The 18,290-nt window shown below is 38.1% G+C and overlaps 1 protein-coding gene across 4 annotated transcripts in view; it reads right to left on the reverse strand.

The window, feature by feature from the left end:
- The window catches only part of TRPM6 (transient receptor potential cation channel subfamily M member 6), a 59,580-nt gene that overhangs the window by 13,124 nt on the left and 28,166 nt on the right, over positions 1–18,290 (reverse strand). The window contains exons 15-25 of one of the 4 annotated variants that reach the window (XM_061470829.1): positions 17,136–17,268; positions 14,243–15,375; positions 13,453–13,565; positions 12,395–12,521; positions 11,376–11,473; positions 9,011–9,069; positions 7,438–7,463; positions 5,355–5,405; positions 3,057–3,122; positions 485–771; positions 140–222 (exon numbers count right to left, since the gene is read on the reverse strand). In XM_061470829.1, coding sequence (XP_061326813.1) covers positions 140–222; positions 485–771; positions 3,057–3,122; positions 5,355–5,405; positions 7,438–7,463; positions 9,011–9,069; positions 11,376–11,473; positions 12,395–12,521; positions 13,453–13,565; positions 14,243–15,375; positions 17,136–17,268 — 2,176 coding nt within the window. The other 3 variants (XM_061470828.1, XR_009746490.1, XR_009746489.1) reach the window with 3 other exon arrangements.

The following is an 18,290-nucleotide window of genomic DNA, read 5'->3' on the forward strand; positions in this document are numbered from 1 at the left end:
TGTAGCTATAAAGACAAAGTTCAAAGCTGCCTATCTTTCTTCTTATATTCCAACCCACTGGAAAAGAAGGCTACACTAGACCAGGACACAGCTGAAAAGAAAACCTTTGACACCTAATACTTAAAGACAGTGACTTTACCTTGGAGTATAAGGAATAGTATGAGGCTTCACTTGATTGAAGGTATAGATTAACTTCTGGGCAGCCCTTTGCTGTTGGATCTCCTGGAGAAAATAATGTTGTAAACATAATTTTCATTTTCAAAGAGAAAGATGACATGAATTTGTCAAAACACACACAAGCACACACATGGACACAATTGTATACAGTTTACAAATGGGAGATATATCTTCCTCAAAAGCTTTTTCCTTTCCAAAAGATAATATCAAACCATGTCAACCACGCTGAAGACATTCTCATGTAAGAGTATAGTATTTAAGGCACATCAGGCTACACCAGTCAGTGTGCCTTTAGGTCGGAACTCACCCTGAGGCAGAGATGCAACACTGTGCCATCATGAAAGATCTTTTGCCAAGTCTGAACCACCTCTGGCAGAAAAGACTTCACAATAAATACTTGTCCCAGCTTTAATACGTCATTTTCAGACCAAGTACAGATGACCTTCATGGCCCTCCGCAGACCCCCATCCATTTCCTCCCTTGACAAGACTTGGATCATTGCAGCCACACCATGCTGGGACCAGGAAGACATGCTTTTATCAAGGCTCATAGGTGAACTTTCTTCTAGCCGATAGACGGTCACTTCCTCTCCATCTTAAATAAATGGAAGTTTTGTTAGCAGCCCCAGGAGAGAAATGCATTTTGATTTGTTGTCTTAAAATAACATGACCACTTTACACACCTTTGTAAACCACACTATAAAAGAGCTTTTTTATCATTACTGTGTGAAAACTTTGCCAGCCTAAACTTACACTACTTACACATTCTGCTGAAGATCTATTGTGATTGCATAAGTGGTCCAAAGAGTTTGTACTAAATCTCTAAAAAGAGATGAATTTAAGACTTCCTGGACACATCCGCACAAACAGAACTCATAGATTTATATAGACAAGAATATCAATCTCATCTGCCACACTTTTTTGAGTACTCAAGAGAGGTTGAGCTTTGAAAGTACCTACTTTTAAAGGGTTACCATTCTATCTTCAGTGTATGAATCTTAAATATCCTGAGTGTGGCTCCCTCTGTTTATGCAGTGGAACAGACTGTTTATCAAGATACATGCAACACTCACAGTATTTTCCTCATAACTGTGCTCAGCCAATTTAAAAAAAAAAAAACAACACAAAAAAAACCCAACAAAAAAACCAAAACAAATCAAACAAACACAAACTGCTTCTAACAGTTACTGATTACAAAAATAAAGGGCTGGAGAATGCCACCTTTCAACACAAACGGACAGCTGAGTTGTTTCAAAAACGGTGACTTGGCCACAATGAGCCAAGGAAATTACACTGAAAAGAACATGACTTTCCTTGGAGCAAGGAATCCTAGGAGAACAAGCTAAAGCAAACTGATTGGACATTTACAGTTCTGGTGTTTTAAACTAAGATTTCTTTTTTTCCTATAAATTCCAATGTTATTTATACTGTGAAAAATTTCAGATGATCTGCCCCTGCTGATAACATCTTTCTAAAAGCAGAATAAACCTGGTGAGCTTTAACTCAGTCACACTGTTTCCCTATGTACTTGTAGTAGCATTGTTCTCCTGCAGCATAAGTGAGACACCTTTCTGTTGCCATCATTTGTAAACTATATAGAAAAGTTAACTGATTTTTTAAACTTGGATTTCCTTCTTACAACTCACACTATTTTCAATGCTAATTTGTAAGAAAGGCTTTCACCAGCAAGAGTGATGTAACTACATCCACAGAATGGCAAAGAATGGTATATGGAAGGACAAACAGGGTTGAGACAAGTAGATTTCCTCCCTGCTCCCAAGCCTGCCTTCACTAGTTAGCACAAGTGTCAATGCTGTCAAACACCACTGTTTGTACATGTTTTAATTTAAAATAGAGCAACAGAGAGCCAGTGTCTTATATAAAAGACAGATGCTTGAATAAAGATACTATAACTAGACACCCTTTTTAATCTTACATTTATTCTCCGTTTTATTATCGTTTGACAATTTTATACCTAGAAAGGTGCTTCCTGAGAGCTTCAAAGTTTAAAATGTTCACTGTGCTCATAGCTATATTATTATCTGCAGCAATCTAGTCCCAGGAAATCCTATGAGCAATTAGTTGCTGTGAGACAAAATATTCTACCCATTGAAAAGAAGGCACCTAGCTCTCAAGTATCTAGAGGCAGAGTTTCTCCTGATGTAAGCTAGTACTGCACACTAATTTCAGAACTCTTCCAAACAATTCATATAGCATTCTCTACCACTCTTCAGTTACAGCACGGTTCTTTTTTCCTTGGTATACTACAAGTCGTCCATGCCAGATATAGGAGTAGTGCCCTCTCAACCACTACGTTCTTTATGGGATAGTCTATACCTATAGCTACATGAGAGAGAGTATGACTGTGAGAGAGAGGGGGGTAGAGAGAGACGGAGCAGGTATTAAGGTTAAAGGGAATCTTTTTGCTGTCTTCAGCTATCCTAATGATAGCTATAGAGAAGATGGAGTTAGATTCACCTCTGAAGTTGACAGCAGTCACATGAACGCCAACAGGTAACAAGCTACAACAAGAGAAACACCAACAAATACTGAGAAAAGTACTAGGTTCACACTGAAGTCAGTCAAACACTGGAAAAGGTTGCTCAGAGAAGCTAAGGAATCACCATTTAAAGAAATTTTCAAAATGGAAATGGACAGGACCTCAGCAACCTGATCTCAACTGGCCACAAAGGGAGTCGGACCAGATGACTTCCAAAAGTCTCTAAACTATTACATGACTACAATTCTATCTTGGTTCACCTCTTTTAGAAAAAAGAATTGCTGAAATTAATCCAAGGAAATTATTCAACATATTTAAAAGATAATGCACTAACTATTTATAACATTTATAAATAACATAACCAGGAAGTTGGTACTCACCAAAGAGCTGAACTGGTGTAAATGGTATCGTCTGAGCAAGTCTCATTAAGTTGTTCCTTTCAACAGCTGCAAAAAAACATGGATTTCACTACTATATGAATAAACAACAAGCTGGCTGAGTTTCAGAAGCATCTGGTGGCACTTTAGTGCAGAAAGCCTAAGAGGGTGCAGTGTGATCCTATGTCAGATCTGATCACCATTCTACCCAGACAGCAAATTCCTTTTGCATACTCATGGTATGTCACATGCACTAGCTGCCACTCTTTCCCCCATTCATTGATTCCCTTCTTCCAAGGAAACAGGCTTTCCAGGACAAGCCCCCTACACACTGGCTGGAAGAACTGCTTCAGCTAATTCTCCATCCTCCTCCTTTCACCAAGGCCTGTCACCACTTCCTCCTCCTGTCAGCTCCAGTGCAGAAACATTCACACTGCCAATAAGATGCACTGGCCCCAGCTGCCCTCACTGCCTGTCTCATCAAGCTCAAAACTACCTGGGGATTTAACAAGGCATCAAAGGAAAATCCAAGCTTCCCTTGAAAAGAGCACTGTCTCTTCATCTGGGCTCCTCACCAAACAACATCCCTAACGTTATGTCTCCCTAACTGGCAGCTTATTTCTCAGGCAAACACCTCCAAAACTTCATACAGCTATCTAAATATTTATGGATTTGTCCTCATCATAGCTTCAGTTATCAGGAAGGGGAAGAAAGCTGTGAAGTAAGCCACAAAGAGGGTAAGACTAGAATAAGAAGGCAACTCAGATGCTACAGTGCTGACTGCCTCATTTCCCTATTTGATGGCTGAAGACAAAACTAGCATCCAAAGCAGACAGTCAACCACAACAAACCTGTGTTTCTCTGCAGAACAACCAAAAAGCCTTGATGGGAGACTCTTCCAGAGCCTAGACATCATCTGTCCTTCTTAAGATTAACTCTCTGAGCAGAAATTAATTGGAGATTATTTAGCCCAGAAGAGAAAGCAAAGGAAACCCACACTATGACAACCCATGAATTAAGGTCCTCATTTGAGAAGATCTGCAGACTTCACTTCAAGGCTTGTTTACATATGTCAAATGTGACAGGCATTGGTTAACATGCCTGAGTAGTTCTGGAGCATGGTCCTCCTTTGATGCCTCACTAGGAACAAGCTCTAGTCACAAAATTAGTGCATAGCATGAACAAGGATGTGAAAAGGGGAGCTGACAGACCTGTGCTGTCAGACCCTGCTAGCACTCATTCTAGAGGCCTTAGAAACAATGTGACATGGACATGCACCTGATGCTGAACTTGGGTCAAAACTCAAGTTTTTTGGGGTGTGCAGAGAGGCAGAACTGTACTTGCCTGCACATGATAGCAAAAATAATGCATAACAGTATATGGTGCCGGATTTCAGTATCAAGCTTTTACCCTTAGTTGGCTAAATTCTACCACAATCTTCCTGAAGAAAGAAAACCTTCACTGAAAACCTCTGAAGTCATTTGTCAACTCATAATGGTAACCACTCTCTGTGCTAAAAAGTCCTACCTAATCTCAAATAGCATGCCTGGCATGAGCCAAAATAATCACTGCAACAATGCCATGATGTCAGAGAAATTACTCCTGTACACTGATTACGAACCAGGAGGTGTTATTCCCAGTGAAAATCGCGGGTTTTTGAACTTTAGGAGGTTGATAATGCTTCTGGATTATCCCAAGCTTCCGTTTAAAGGCGGCCAAGTCCTGTGGGCAATAGAGACATCTACTGGCAAGCTCTGCTGAGCTCTCCTCCGGGAAAAATCCAAACCTTGTGGGAAAATCTGTGCACACTCAGCTCAGGAAAAGACAGGACTGCAGGCAATTAGCATTCAAATGATTTATTCCCTGCCAAATTTGCTGGACTTCATAGGTATATAAACACAGATTAAGTAGTACAGGACCAATTAACTGAAGAAACCAATTCCAGAAAGTACAAAGGAGGATGTGGGAGGTGTCAGGGTGACAGCCATAAACAAATGAGTGGCTCTTCTGCCCTCCCAGGAATCGGAGCATTATTCATTGTTTCTACTGGTAGTTTGAATGAGATTATCTACATTCTCCTCAGGATTTACCAGAAATGCTGGAATTGAGCAATTAGCAGCAAGAAAATAATTCATAATTTCCTCACTGGAGTGTTAGGCATGAATTAATAAAGAACCTTCTTAGCAGTGGGCAATTGTGCAACTCTTCACAATGAAAACCATGGAAGATGACAAGGGAAGATCTAATGTTCTTTTTAATTTCTCAAATTACTTAGCTATCATTCTGGTGTCTCCTGCTTACCTGAGTAGTGATGATGCAGATCTTGAGATGTTTTCAAGCAGGCAAACATATCTGAAATAATGTTTAAAGGATCATTACATTAATTATTACAGCAGATATAAATGCATGATTTTTAATTTCCTTCCATCCCAGAGTTTGTCATGAAACAGATTAATCAGAATTACTGTCTCAACATTCTAAAGAGAAGAATTACTAATAGGCTTTAACTATGTTATAATGTACAGTATATTGGCAGATTTCAGACATCAGTGTAATACAGCCAGATGACTTATTTATGCAGGGAAATGGTGGGAAACTTGTGCAATTAACCTCAAGGACAAGTAGCTTCTCTAAGCCAATTACACCTCTGGGATATTTAAAGCTCTTTGCTGTCTATCATGCTTCACAGCCTTCCAAAGGCATGATTTTTCCAACTTCATCCTCAGATATTAAATGTTCCATTAACTATACTAACACACCAAAGTTATACTAATACTATCCCATTAACCCATAGCATTAAAAATTCACTTAAATAGACAAACAATTTCTGTGGTTACATATTTAACAGGCACAGACAGATCAAACTTGGCCCAAAAATCTTGGTTTTATAAAGTCTTTTTAATAAAACCAAGATTTATGAGCATGTTTCAATCAATTAGAAAAAATCACTACGTTCTATTGGAAAACAGTCCTTCAAAATGCCAGATTTCAGAAAATATGTATACCGTACTACTTGCAATTCTGAAAAAGGAGATAATCAAAACTGAATCTGCATTAAAATATTTGAATATTACACTGTTTTTCTTGGTGTATTTTATTTGTTTATATTCCATTTTCTAGCAAAAGAAATCTTAAATAAAAAAAACATAAATGGATTTTGGGGAAAGAGCCAGCATTTCCACTAAGCATCATTGGTGATTCAAAGTCCCTTTTGCTCTCTTTCTTGCTGGATCCAACTAGTTTTATTGCAGTTTGTATGTTGTAAAACAAAAAACATGAAGCAGGGAACTGCCATTAAGCCATTCCTTTTGAGGATGGCAAAACTGGATTTTAATCAAAGTAATGGTGCACTCTAGAGACTAGCCCCACAACTCAATAGGCCTGCAGCAGTGTGCTTCTGTACAGCAGCGTTTCGTGCACAGCCGGACCCAGACAGAGCAGTACTTGAAGGAGAGATAGTCTAAGAGCGACTCATTTCTGCACCACAGCTAGCCTCAAAAAGAGGTTGATGCCCAGCTGCTCAGCCTCATACAGCTAAGTGGCATTTCAGGAAAACTGGAAGATAGACTAAAAGGCAACAAATAGAAGTAAAGTTAACTAACACTCTACTGTTGCAGAACAAAGTTATTTTTCACTATAACCTTGAATTTCTTTATTGGCCATTTCATAATAAATTCAGTCCTTCACTGATTGCATGATTTCAGGGAAAACACACAAACAGAGGAATTACAGCAAACTTCAACTTCAAAAATCATGCATATATTTAAAATTTTATATCTCAATCTATCCTCAGGTATACCGCCTGCTTTAACCTAGGAGGTCTCTTAGACTGCCAGGGATGAATGCAACACCATCATTTTAAACAGTTTCTTCCTGCTGAAAAGGACAACATTACTGGGCAGACTAGAGTAAAAAATAGATATTTTTTTTTTAAGATTTTGCAGTTACCATAAGGAAAACATACACTCATAAAACATCTTTCATTTTAAAACACAAATTAGTAACTAACATATATCCTATATCTGATAAGAAAAGGGGTAATGGCTTCAAACTTAAACAGGGGAAGTTCAGGTTGGATTTAAGGAAGAAGTTCTTCACTGTGAGGCACTGGAATGTATTGTCCAAAGTACTGAACGCTCCACCCCTGGAAATGGCAAGGTTGGACAGAGCCTTGGGTGACACGGCAAGGGGGCTGGAACTGGATGATTTTAAGGTCCTTTCCATCCCTAACCATCCTATGATACTATGAGATAATAGTTGAACATTTTCCTATAACCCTCCAACTATATTAAATTGACTCTTATTTGGACTTTTTACTTCATAATTGACAGAGTGAGATTTGCAGAGAAAAATTAAAATGAATAACAAGCAACCAAAAACTTACTGTCAGCTTCCTCTGAAGTTCTCAACCTGTTTTAAAACAAACATTTGCTATTTTACTCCAAAATTCTATCATTAAGCTAACATTTATAAAGAGATTTAACCTATGTGAAAGCAAAACTCACAAAGGTTTTACCAGCAAACATAAAACAAAATAACAGCGCAACTTTGTTCATTGCACCAATCAGCAATCTTACTGAACAACAGATACATTTTACAGCATGCTTCTTTTTCTGCCTCATATTGAGCTGCTTTTACAATCCTGCACCACTGTTCATATCATTTACACTGCAATAAGAGTTTCAAAGACCACTTCAATCTCGTACACAATTGTTCATTTTTCAATCAATGCTGAGATGTATTCAGAGCTACATATGCTATTACCATTGCTTGCACAAAACCAGACTTTTTAAACTGATGGTCCTTTGGATTAGCAAGGCTGCAGAAAGATGAGAGCATCAGTATTAACATTAAAGCAGGCTTTGTTACAGAAGACAGCAGATATGATTCACCTCACAGGCCAGAGAGATCCCACTGAAGACAATGGGCTAAGTGACAGAATCAGGCCACTCAACAGCCTGTATGTCCTGCTAGTAAGCATGAGGTTTTCCTACTGCCTATAAACGACTGGGTAAAACAAACAGACAAAATACCCACCACCAAAACACCACCACCACCACCAACCAAACCAAAAAAAAAAAAAAACCACAACACAACAAAACAACAAAAAAACAACAAAACAAAAAACCCCACAAACTCAACCCAAAAACCAAAACCCACAGTATGGTTAAAAAACCAAAGTATCTTTTTCTCCTCTTTCCACAGTGATATCACATGGGATATGGCAGCTTCCTAGTGTTTTTCATTTATTACATCCATAGTGTTACTAAGTAAGAGAAACATAAAGGAAATCTATGAAAGTAAGAAAGAAAAGAAAAAGGAACATAGACAGCACTGCATGTGAAAAAATACCTCCAATGCTAAACTAATGATTGATCAACCTGGGGAAAAAAATCCAAAACCCCACAGTAAGATTGAAACCACTTTTGAAATCAGTACACTTTCACTAAATATAATCAAAGCTTAATAACTATTGAAAACCCATTAAGAAATCCAAGCTAAATATTTTGTATATGTGCAGACTCAGTACAAAAGAGATTAATCAAAGAATGACACTTCCAGTAGCTAGCTGCTAGCATTTTAATTATCAAAAAAGGAAACATGCAATTTGCACAGCAAAAGCAAATATAACTTTTCATGCTCACTAGATTGGAATAATGGCTAGTTAAAGATGCTAAGGTGATCCTACTGATTGAATGAGAAGATTAGAATATTTTTACAATAAAAAGGAGTCTGCATTCCACCCAGAATTATATACTTTGTTTATACGGATCTCCCTTGTCTCCATTAATCAGGCTTCATTTAAAGAAACTTAGGCTGAATTGCCGTAACTCTTAATTTTACATAAATTTCTCATCTGAAGTATACTGCAGAACTGAACTGGTAACTTGCAGAAAGTACAGAAGTCTCTTTCTAAAAGCATGTAATGAGCATCTTAATATACTAATAATACATACGATGAGCTCCTGTTCTGATTACTTTTCTTGGTGGTTCCAAATATGCTATTACCCAAATCCTGTAATGAAGAGAGACACTTTCACTGGTAAAATCTGCACATGACTGTCATATACACACTGCACAACTCTCAAAGGTACAATCCTTAAAACACTTATTGATATACTTACTGTTTGCATGAATAATGACAATGCAGGCAGGTGAATCACAATATTGCTATACCTAAACTAAAATGGAACTGATTTGTTCACATTACTGTTTTCCATGATGTCTTCATACATTTGAATTAAATAGTCAGATACCCATCTGTATCTCAAAACATGCACAAAAGCATGTTAAAGGTTGTCTAATATGGACAGTATTAGAGAACTCTCTTTATATTAGAAAATTCCAATTTAGGGATAGGCTTTACAGTTGTTGAAAATAAAATGCACCTAAATCTCAGAAGAAGGTAACACATTGAGCATCTTTCCAGTGATATTTAGATCAGATATTTTCCAGGTTTTATAGTTAAAAAAAAGTACTCAAATAGTCTTTTATTTTGCTTCCAGATGTATCAGGGAAAATTGGGCCAGCCAGGTCCTCCTAATATACTAGTCAGAAATGGTATTATTCTTCTGACTAGTACTAGTAGATTTCAATCCTCAGAAAAAGAGCTCCCTAAAAATATTTGAAAACATCAAAGGTTAAAGATAAATTAACTAAAATTCAGCTTTAAATATTATCTGAAACGTAACTGACTATTTTTTAATTTCACTCATATTTTTACCTTGTTGCTTGCTTTGCAGACGAAAAAAAAAAAAGATCTTTAACAAAGCCCAAACCTTCCTACATACACCCTTGCTTTGCTCCCTCCTACACATTAGGAGGGATTTCTGAACCACTGGTATTTAATCGGTAAATCTGAAAAGCACCTCTTTAGGAAATACATATTCTTTAAACTATATCAGACTCCAAATGGAACAGCAACAATTTACATCTCAGTGATACATTTAAACTCTCATAACCCTTTATGACTTAAGTAGAGGCACAGCAACTCGGTGGGTATTGGAAGCTGTATCTTGAAAGAAGAAATAATTTGAAGCTGGTGTTCTAGAATTAACTAGTTCCAGACTAACCCCAATTCTGCTTTAATCATTGAAATTTTTCTGAGGACTTTAAAAATCCGACCCTTGATTTTTATGCAAGATACCTTAATATGAGTTTTGAAGAACCAAATTACTTGGTCCTTTCACACAGTGCTCCTGGCTGTACCTTTATTTTGCTTGTCTGACCCTGGTTTTCACATTTCAAAGATTTATTGATTCAGATTCCAAGCTCAGTTTTACAGAATACAAAATCAGTACATCTATTTCTCTTTCCCTCTCCCCACTCTTTCATTCAAAACCCTGCCATTTTAAAAATTTAGATTCAAGTTCTCTTCCCTGGTATTTGGGATTCAAATTCTACAGCACTTAGAACAGCAGATCTGAAACAATCTAACTTATTTTTATTCCCTAGAAAAGAAAAAAGGCAATTCATAGAATTTACAATGAAAAATAAGCCAGACTTACAAAGATCGCCATTTAATAACCAAGAGTGCTATAAGTAAAAAAAGGGAAGGAAGGGTGCTGTTGCAAAGAGGAAAGGATTATTTCACAGTTACTTCTCTGAATTTATTCTTTGCTAATTTTCTTTCATACTTCTGGTGAAAGATACATTTTCTTCCATTAGCTACACCATTTTAAAACAGAAATTTCTATAATCCTGATTCCTACCCCCAGTCTTCAGGAAATATAAACTGGTCTAGCTCCAGCAAAGTCAATGAGCCCATGTTGATTTACATAGGCAAAGAGCCTTTGCATTATGGAGCTGCAAATTAATTCTGATAAATTATAAGATATGTTGGTTTTAAGACAGTGGTTAAGAAATCTAAATTTTGCAATTATCAATATTTAACTCCCACTTTGCAAGAAATAACATCTCTATGGGACAGATTAAGAGCTATGTAGCTAACTTTCCAAAATTTACTTCACTTTGCTCATCATTTCTACCCACTGGTTCAAACCCAACCTGTGTTCTTGCTCATTACTTAATGAAACATCAACCCTTGTGTCATTTCTGACCCACTTCTTCAGACTCATAAATCAAATCTGTGATTTAATAATTTAATATCCCATTTAAATAATCTTAATAGAGTGTTAACAGCCATTAAATTACTCATTTACTTGCACATATGCACTGTGCTTGCAGACAACAGAGTTTCCCATCTCTATAGAGGTATTTCATGACAAACAACCTACAGTGGAAGTCCAGGGACTCAACAGAGCTACTCAGACCTCATCCCAGCTGAAACTATGGACTAGGATGTGCAATCCTGGGTCTTACCTCTTGAGAATGCCTCAGGTAATCACAGAATGGTATGGTATGCCTAACAATGTCTTGATTTTTCATTTTCTGGTGCACACAACTGAGACGTTCCAAACCTACCCAAAAAAGTAGGTGTCAGCTATTTCCAGAGTGCAAATGAACATCTTTACTGCTACAAACTAAACATCTATGTAGTATTATAAAATAAACACCTATATACAATATTCCTCCAGGAAATGTGTATGGGCTATAAAAGCAACAACAGAATTGCATAGTGTTAAAACGGACTGTTTCCATTTTGACAGCAGATTTCAGAGGAGTGCAGTCCTTCTCAGACCATGTTGTGCTGAGTCACAGCATTCCCTGGTGCTTCTCCCAGCAGCTCGCAGGATACAACCAGTAAGCCATGTAACAGCAAAGCTGAAAGATAATATGAACTATGGAAAGGATTTCTGAGACTGAAAGAGCTGAAGAATTACTAAAAGAAGAGTAAGAATGCCATTCCCTTTTCATTACAACAGAGATACTACAGAATTCATTTCTTCACTTTGGAGGATGTGTTTCAGAGCAGTGAGTAATGAATAATGCATGCAGAGGGTCTGCCAGCAGATACAGTATTGCAGCACTGCCTGTGAGTGTAAATTCATCAAAAATGAGTGAAACTTCCAAGAGTTTATCTTTTTCAATTAGGAAGGATGCCACTTTAGAAGGCATAAGACACTTCAGGAGAGGAGGCAAGGATACCATCCTCTTTGCTTCCCACTTATTCCTGAGGATAGTACTCTAGTATCTTCCATACCAGACAGGCAGCACTCCCAGAAAGATTTAACTGACCTTCCATCCAATCTACGTCCCTTTTGCCTCTGCAATGATGCAGTAAATAACCAAGTCACATGTGCCTGCAACCTAAGCCTAATTCTGTAAAAAATATACCATGAGGTGGAAGTAGTGGATGAGACTTTGAATTTGTGGATTTTTATTTATTGTTGCTTTTTAAAAGCTGTTCTGGATTTCATCATCTCCAAAATATCACATACTTAGCTGACTGAAATTAGACACGGTGAGCCAGTTCTTGCTGTGCTTCTCTTGCTCATCCCAGACATTGATCTCTGCAGGCTCTGAGCTCACTTGGGTGTTCTGGGGACAACCATCCACTCTAATCACCTGGCAAGACACAAACAAGGTGACACTTGATTTACAGGATGACTAGCACCTCTACAGTTCCTCTGACAGCTTATGACATGGCCTTTCAGAGCACCACTGAAATGCCAATGTCTGAAATCACTCCCAGCTGAGAAAAAAATTTTCCTATTTTTGTTGTTACAAGTTGCAGAAGACAAATTGCTTTTGTCAAGCAAACACTACTGATGAATGATGTAGCACTTTAGCTTTTGAAAACAAAGTCTGAAGTCTCCCTGAATACCTTCAGAGGTATTAACTAGGTCTCAATGTTCAAGTCTAAGATCTGTTGTTGTTGACCTCAGCATCTTATGTAAATATATCAGTCTTCAGCTTCTATCTTATTAAACGGAGATAAATCTTTCCAGCTGACAAACATTTTAGGAATCCCTTTATAACTTTATAAATAGATTTATATGTATATGCAGACATATACAGTTATAAAAGTTGCCCCATAGGTATGACATAATCAATATGCTGTCTGCAATGTGCTAAATGTTTGATGGATTCAGAGAAAAGACTGTGGGACTCTTGTAGGCAGCAGACAACATTACAAGGCCTGGCTTGCTTGTTTATTGTTGCACACCACATGGATATCTCTAACCACTATTTTAGTCTATCCTAGAGCATACGAAGCCTTCCCAAGTCCTCTTGCCAGCTAAAGTGCAGGGACTGACTCCTTTCCATGTAAAATCAGTAACACCTCTGGTATACTATCTAACAAAGTCCACAGACTTCAACACATTCCAAAACGAAATCCTACACATTCAAACAAACAGGAAATTAAACCAAAGCCTGACAAAAAGATGCCCCAGTTTGTGTGCAGCATTTTAAATGTATACATTTCAAGTAAACTAATCTTAGTGAATGAAAAAGAGAGCTATTGGGTATGTGATTCTCCTGCATCTGCGCATACCGGCACCTGAAGAGTTTCTTGATTCTTCTTTTCTCTCCCAGACTTTCTGTCTCTGTTTTGTTGTTGTGCTTTTGTTGCCTCACTGTGGTGTAGCTCACTGGATTGTAAAGACTCTGTGGGAAAGTCAGAAAACACCATTATGCTACCATGCTTTTATTTACTAAGAGAAGATCTGATAAGACTGACAGTTGGCACTTCTTCAAAGCAAGCTGAGAAAGACTTGCAACACCCAAAGCTAATAGTCATGCATTTCAGTGCAAAGATATGCACCATCACAAGATATAAAACAACAAATGTTATCCATCATCTCATACTATTCATACTTAGAACTGGATTCTGCTATATTTTAGCTGTTGGTAAGCAAACTTGGTGGTTGACAGGGATGGTTTTAAACTGGCTATAAAAATGTATACTGCTTCATTCTCCATGCACACATCTGACTTATGATCTGCTAATATACCTCTTAGGGATTGTGTAACTAATTTTAGTTCCTGCAATTCATGCATTGAACCCCCAGGGCAGGAGACTCTCTCAGAGCAAGCACAGTACCTCTTTCACACTGGCTGTGTAGCCACAGCCACAGGGATCCATGGGGAGAATAAGCATGGTGCTGCTTGGATAGCAGGCACACTCAGCAATTCCCCACAGCAGTCAGACCCAGCACAAAGAAAATCCAGACTCTGCTACTACCCTCAACTGCAACTAATACCTAGATGTAATGGAAACATTTTTATCATGTCTTGGGGTCTCCAGTAAAAGACACTCTATAGCTGTAGCGTTTTATAATTACCACCAACGGCCTTGCAGGATTTCCCTCTTTTCACTTTCTTAGTGGACTGTAAGCTGTTGCTCCTGCAGAAACTCCAGTCCCTCCAGAGTGGGCTGATCCAGAAGGAGGTGCTGCGTTTCAGCTTGTTGTGAGAGATGAAGCTGCTGCGATGTGACCTCTCTGAGTTGCAGAAGGGCTTTGATTCTCTTATCTGGACATGCCCGGGAGGACTATCAGTGCAACTGCAGTCACTGTTATAGGTAGAATGTATGCACAGGGCCTTCTTCTTTGTTTCTGAGCTAAAAACCCCTTTTTCATCACCTTCAGAAAATCCCCAGTTCACATAACCACCTTTAGTTTTTAACCTGTCATCACAGAAGGGTGCTGCATTCTTTTCGATATCCAGTGATGGGTGAAGACCAAGAGAATGATCAGCCTCTATGGCATTAGTCTTTTCTGACAGCAAATGAATAACAAAGTCTCTCTGGTTCCATTCATAATCTTCTGGCTTTTTTCCAACGAGGCTGACACTCTGCAAATTCTGCTGCACAACAATGCTACTCAGTTCACCTCTGAATGCATGGTCCTTGTACTTGTCAGGAGTGCTCAAGAAAGACAAATTTAAGGTGACATCCTCAGAGAAAGACCCTCCCTGATGGTCAGGGGGCACCAGCAAAAATTGTCCATATCTAGGGGTTGATTTAGTCTCAGAAGATACTCCTGAAGTGAGTGTGTCACTTTCTATCTCTATCTTTTGAGAGCTGTCTTCTACCTTGTTACTCTCCATCCTAAATACATGGTCTTTGCACTCTGATGGCCACTGACTCCTTACCAAGCTCCGTAAAAGGGAGGATGGCATGCTGTAGTAGTGGTATTTCTTGTCATACAAACACTCCAGGCTGCTCAAGGTCTTGGAATAGAGCGCATTGCTCCAGCTATGGGGCAGCTTCCTACAGCTTTGAAGCTTTGTGTCAGCCAGTAAGGCTTCTTCCACCTGCAAGGTGTCTACAGCTGAAAGCACTTTCAGGATGTCCACTGTCAAGGCAGACAGGTCTTGTAAATGTCCTAGCTGGCTGTCCAGGGAAAGTAAAGACTCCTTGATACAAAATACTTTCTCATGCACTTCTTTAAGCTGCAGAAACATCTCCTCCACTCTAAATAGAAAAAGAAAATATCATGAAAATACCAAAACATAGATTTTCACTTCTGTTTGCCAGATGATGAAGGAAGCCATTAATACATTTTAAAAAGTCAGTTCACATTTCAAAGAGCCTTTTTTTTTTTTTTTTTTTTTTAATGGTGACTTCCATTCACATGAATACCTATATTTGAAGAAAGAAATCCAAACTTACAAAACGTCAATCAAATTACTCGGCAAACAGACAGTGACTTTTAAGGAAACAAGCTTTTTCCTCAAGGAGTATCTGTTCCAAAAAACTGCTATTTTCCTATTAATGTCCATTCATTTCCATAGAACTACTAAACATGGACAGCAAAACACAGCTTAGGAAATGCTGCACCGACTATTGCATTTACAGCTGTAATGCATCATAATGAACCTCCAAGGCTGCTTCCTGCTGTCACTTCTGTAAAGTATGCTTCTTGTCACTCAGTCATGTCGTATTTCTACATTTCTTGTGTAAGCCTAAGAACATGGCTCACACAAACCTTCAGATATTTTTACATTTCTCAAATACTGAAGACTGGTGGGAAAAGGGTCTTCCCAAGAACCTGTCTGAACTCTGGGAACAGTCTCTTCATCAGTCACCTTCAGGTAAAATTCAAAAGCCCAAAAAGCAAACCGTTTTTTTCTGGTCTTCAAATCCCCAGTGCCTGGAATTACATCATTTTAATCAAATAAATACCTTCAAGCTTTCTGAAGATACACTCTCTGGTCCCTTTAACACTAAGACAATGATAAACTACCTGCAGGCAATATGCAAAAGTTGTTCATTTCCTTTCTCACCGAGTAACTAAAAGACATAGTATTTAACCAGTAGCTGAATAAAATCAAAGACCAGTATTCCAAAATATTTTATTCATCTAAATTTATTTCTTGTATTAATGTTATGCAATGCTGTGAAGTGTGTTTAACTTTTGCACTAAGGAAAAAATCCTCTCCAGGTCTATATTTATCCACTAAATGAAATCTTTTTGCTCTAATCTATTCAATGTATGAACAAAGCTACTTATTTCATTGCTTTTGCAGGGAACATTCATTTTGCTTGCATGTTTTATTTTAGTATGCAGAAAATAAGATTATGAATATGCAAAGATTAAGAAGCTATCTTTCTTTAGGCAAAACAAATTTATTGATGAGATCAGTACTGGCATTCTTTAAGACTTCTTATAGCACTCACTTTCTTTAACTCATCACATTAAATATAATGGCGGGTCTGCCACCGATTTCAATAGAAAGCTAAATTAAGTCAATACTGAGACTTTTGAAACCCCTTTGACAGTTGGGTATTGATATTCTGCAAAGACTATACTGCAGTTAATGCTACAATGGCTATATGGTTATTTCTGTAAATAGCACTTATACTTAATCACAAGCAATACTCCTGAAGTGTTCTTACACTGCTAAGCCTTTAAATAATAATATGTACTGTATATCATACTCTGGATTTTGTGGTGCCACCTACTCTGCAAAAGTGAAACTGACCAACACTGTACTGTACCATTTAACCACCTGTGCACTGTACACAGCTGGGCTGCAATTCTGTCAGCAAGGCATCCCAGCAGTCATGCCATTCAAACAGATACATTACATTTCCATCAAATTAGCAAGGCCTATGCATGCTATTGATCCTCCTGTTCACAGTGGCCATACCTGCTCCAAAAGCATTAGCTTATCAAAGTTTTTTTATATGACAAATGTATATAAAGAGCACAAATTTGCAGCAAAACACACCTTTCTGTTGTCAGACGAATCCTTTCACTGTCACTGGAACTCAGGCTTTCATTCTTCTCATGAAAATATTTTTCCACACACTGTTCCTCAAAGTCATGGAGCTTCTTTAACTCCTCATCACTCAGGTACAGCTCTGAACAAAAGCAATAGGAGCCCATATGAAGCATGCCGATAAATGTAACTGTTTATAAGCACCCATGATAAAAATAGAAAACTGTTGGACCTGCTTTCCTCCCCCTCCCTTGAGAAGAATGAGTCAGATGTAACTTACAAAGGTTTCACTGTAATTTGGTTCAGGCATTCATTTAGATCTAGTCACCTATAACAATTAGTCCTTTCAGGTACTCAAAGCTACAGAGCTTTTTTTTCACCTAATATCTTCCCATGTTCATATGTATAAAACATTAAGCAAGATTACTGGGTGACGAAAGAAGAACTCATTCAAAAGTTTCAAACTCCACAGCTTGGGCTGCTCATGATGCTATTCTTCTAGCACACCAAGACTTCTGAGAGAACAGATTGATTATAAGTCAGTACGTAGAAATGCATGCAGTGGCAAGCTGCTTCTCTGATCTGAAATCTGTATCTTCCAAGTTTCTTTTTTCTTTCCTTTTTTACATGCCAGAGTCCTCACTGTACTTGCCAGAGGTGTATCAGTGCCAAGCAACATGCCAGTTTATCACAACTATATAGTACCAGCCTGCAAAACACAGCTCAGGAGGGAAGCCCACTGCAGTGTTCTGGGGTACCCCTCTAACTCCAAATAAGACTTGATCACCTTCTAGACTCTTTTCCCCCCTAATCCATCTGTATTCTTGCCTCCAAGATTTTACTCTCTGTATCTCTGTATTTTCATTGATTTTCCACAGGGTGGCACTGGATACCCACTACTAAACCCAGTTAATTATAATCACATCACAATTTAAGTAGAAGAAATGTACGAGGTAATAATAGGCATATAGAAAAGGTATTTAGAAAAGGTACCTGAACAGGAAAAATGTCTCTCTCTGCTAGAAGGACTTTTATATGTGCAAAGCAGTGTTTCAGTTTTTCTTGTGCCTACTGTACCATAGAAGAAAGATACCCTCTATGCTATGTCAGTGACTTACACTATGCATGCATATAAAATAAGCAGTTATAACTTCAAAGGCAGTC

Source organism: Pezoporus flaviventris, unplaced genomic scaffold, assembly GCF_033815535.1.
Source record: "Pezoporus flaviventris isolate CSIRO_AGI_PZ_B2104156 unplaced genomic scaffold, CSIRO_AGI_Pfla_v1 ptg000064l, whole genome shotgun sequence".
NCBI lineage: Eukaryota > Metazoa > Chordata > Aves > Psittaciformes > Psittacidae > Pezoporus > Pezoporus flaviventris.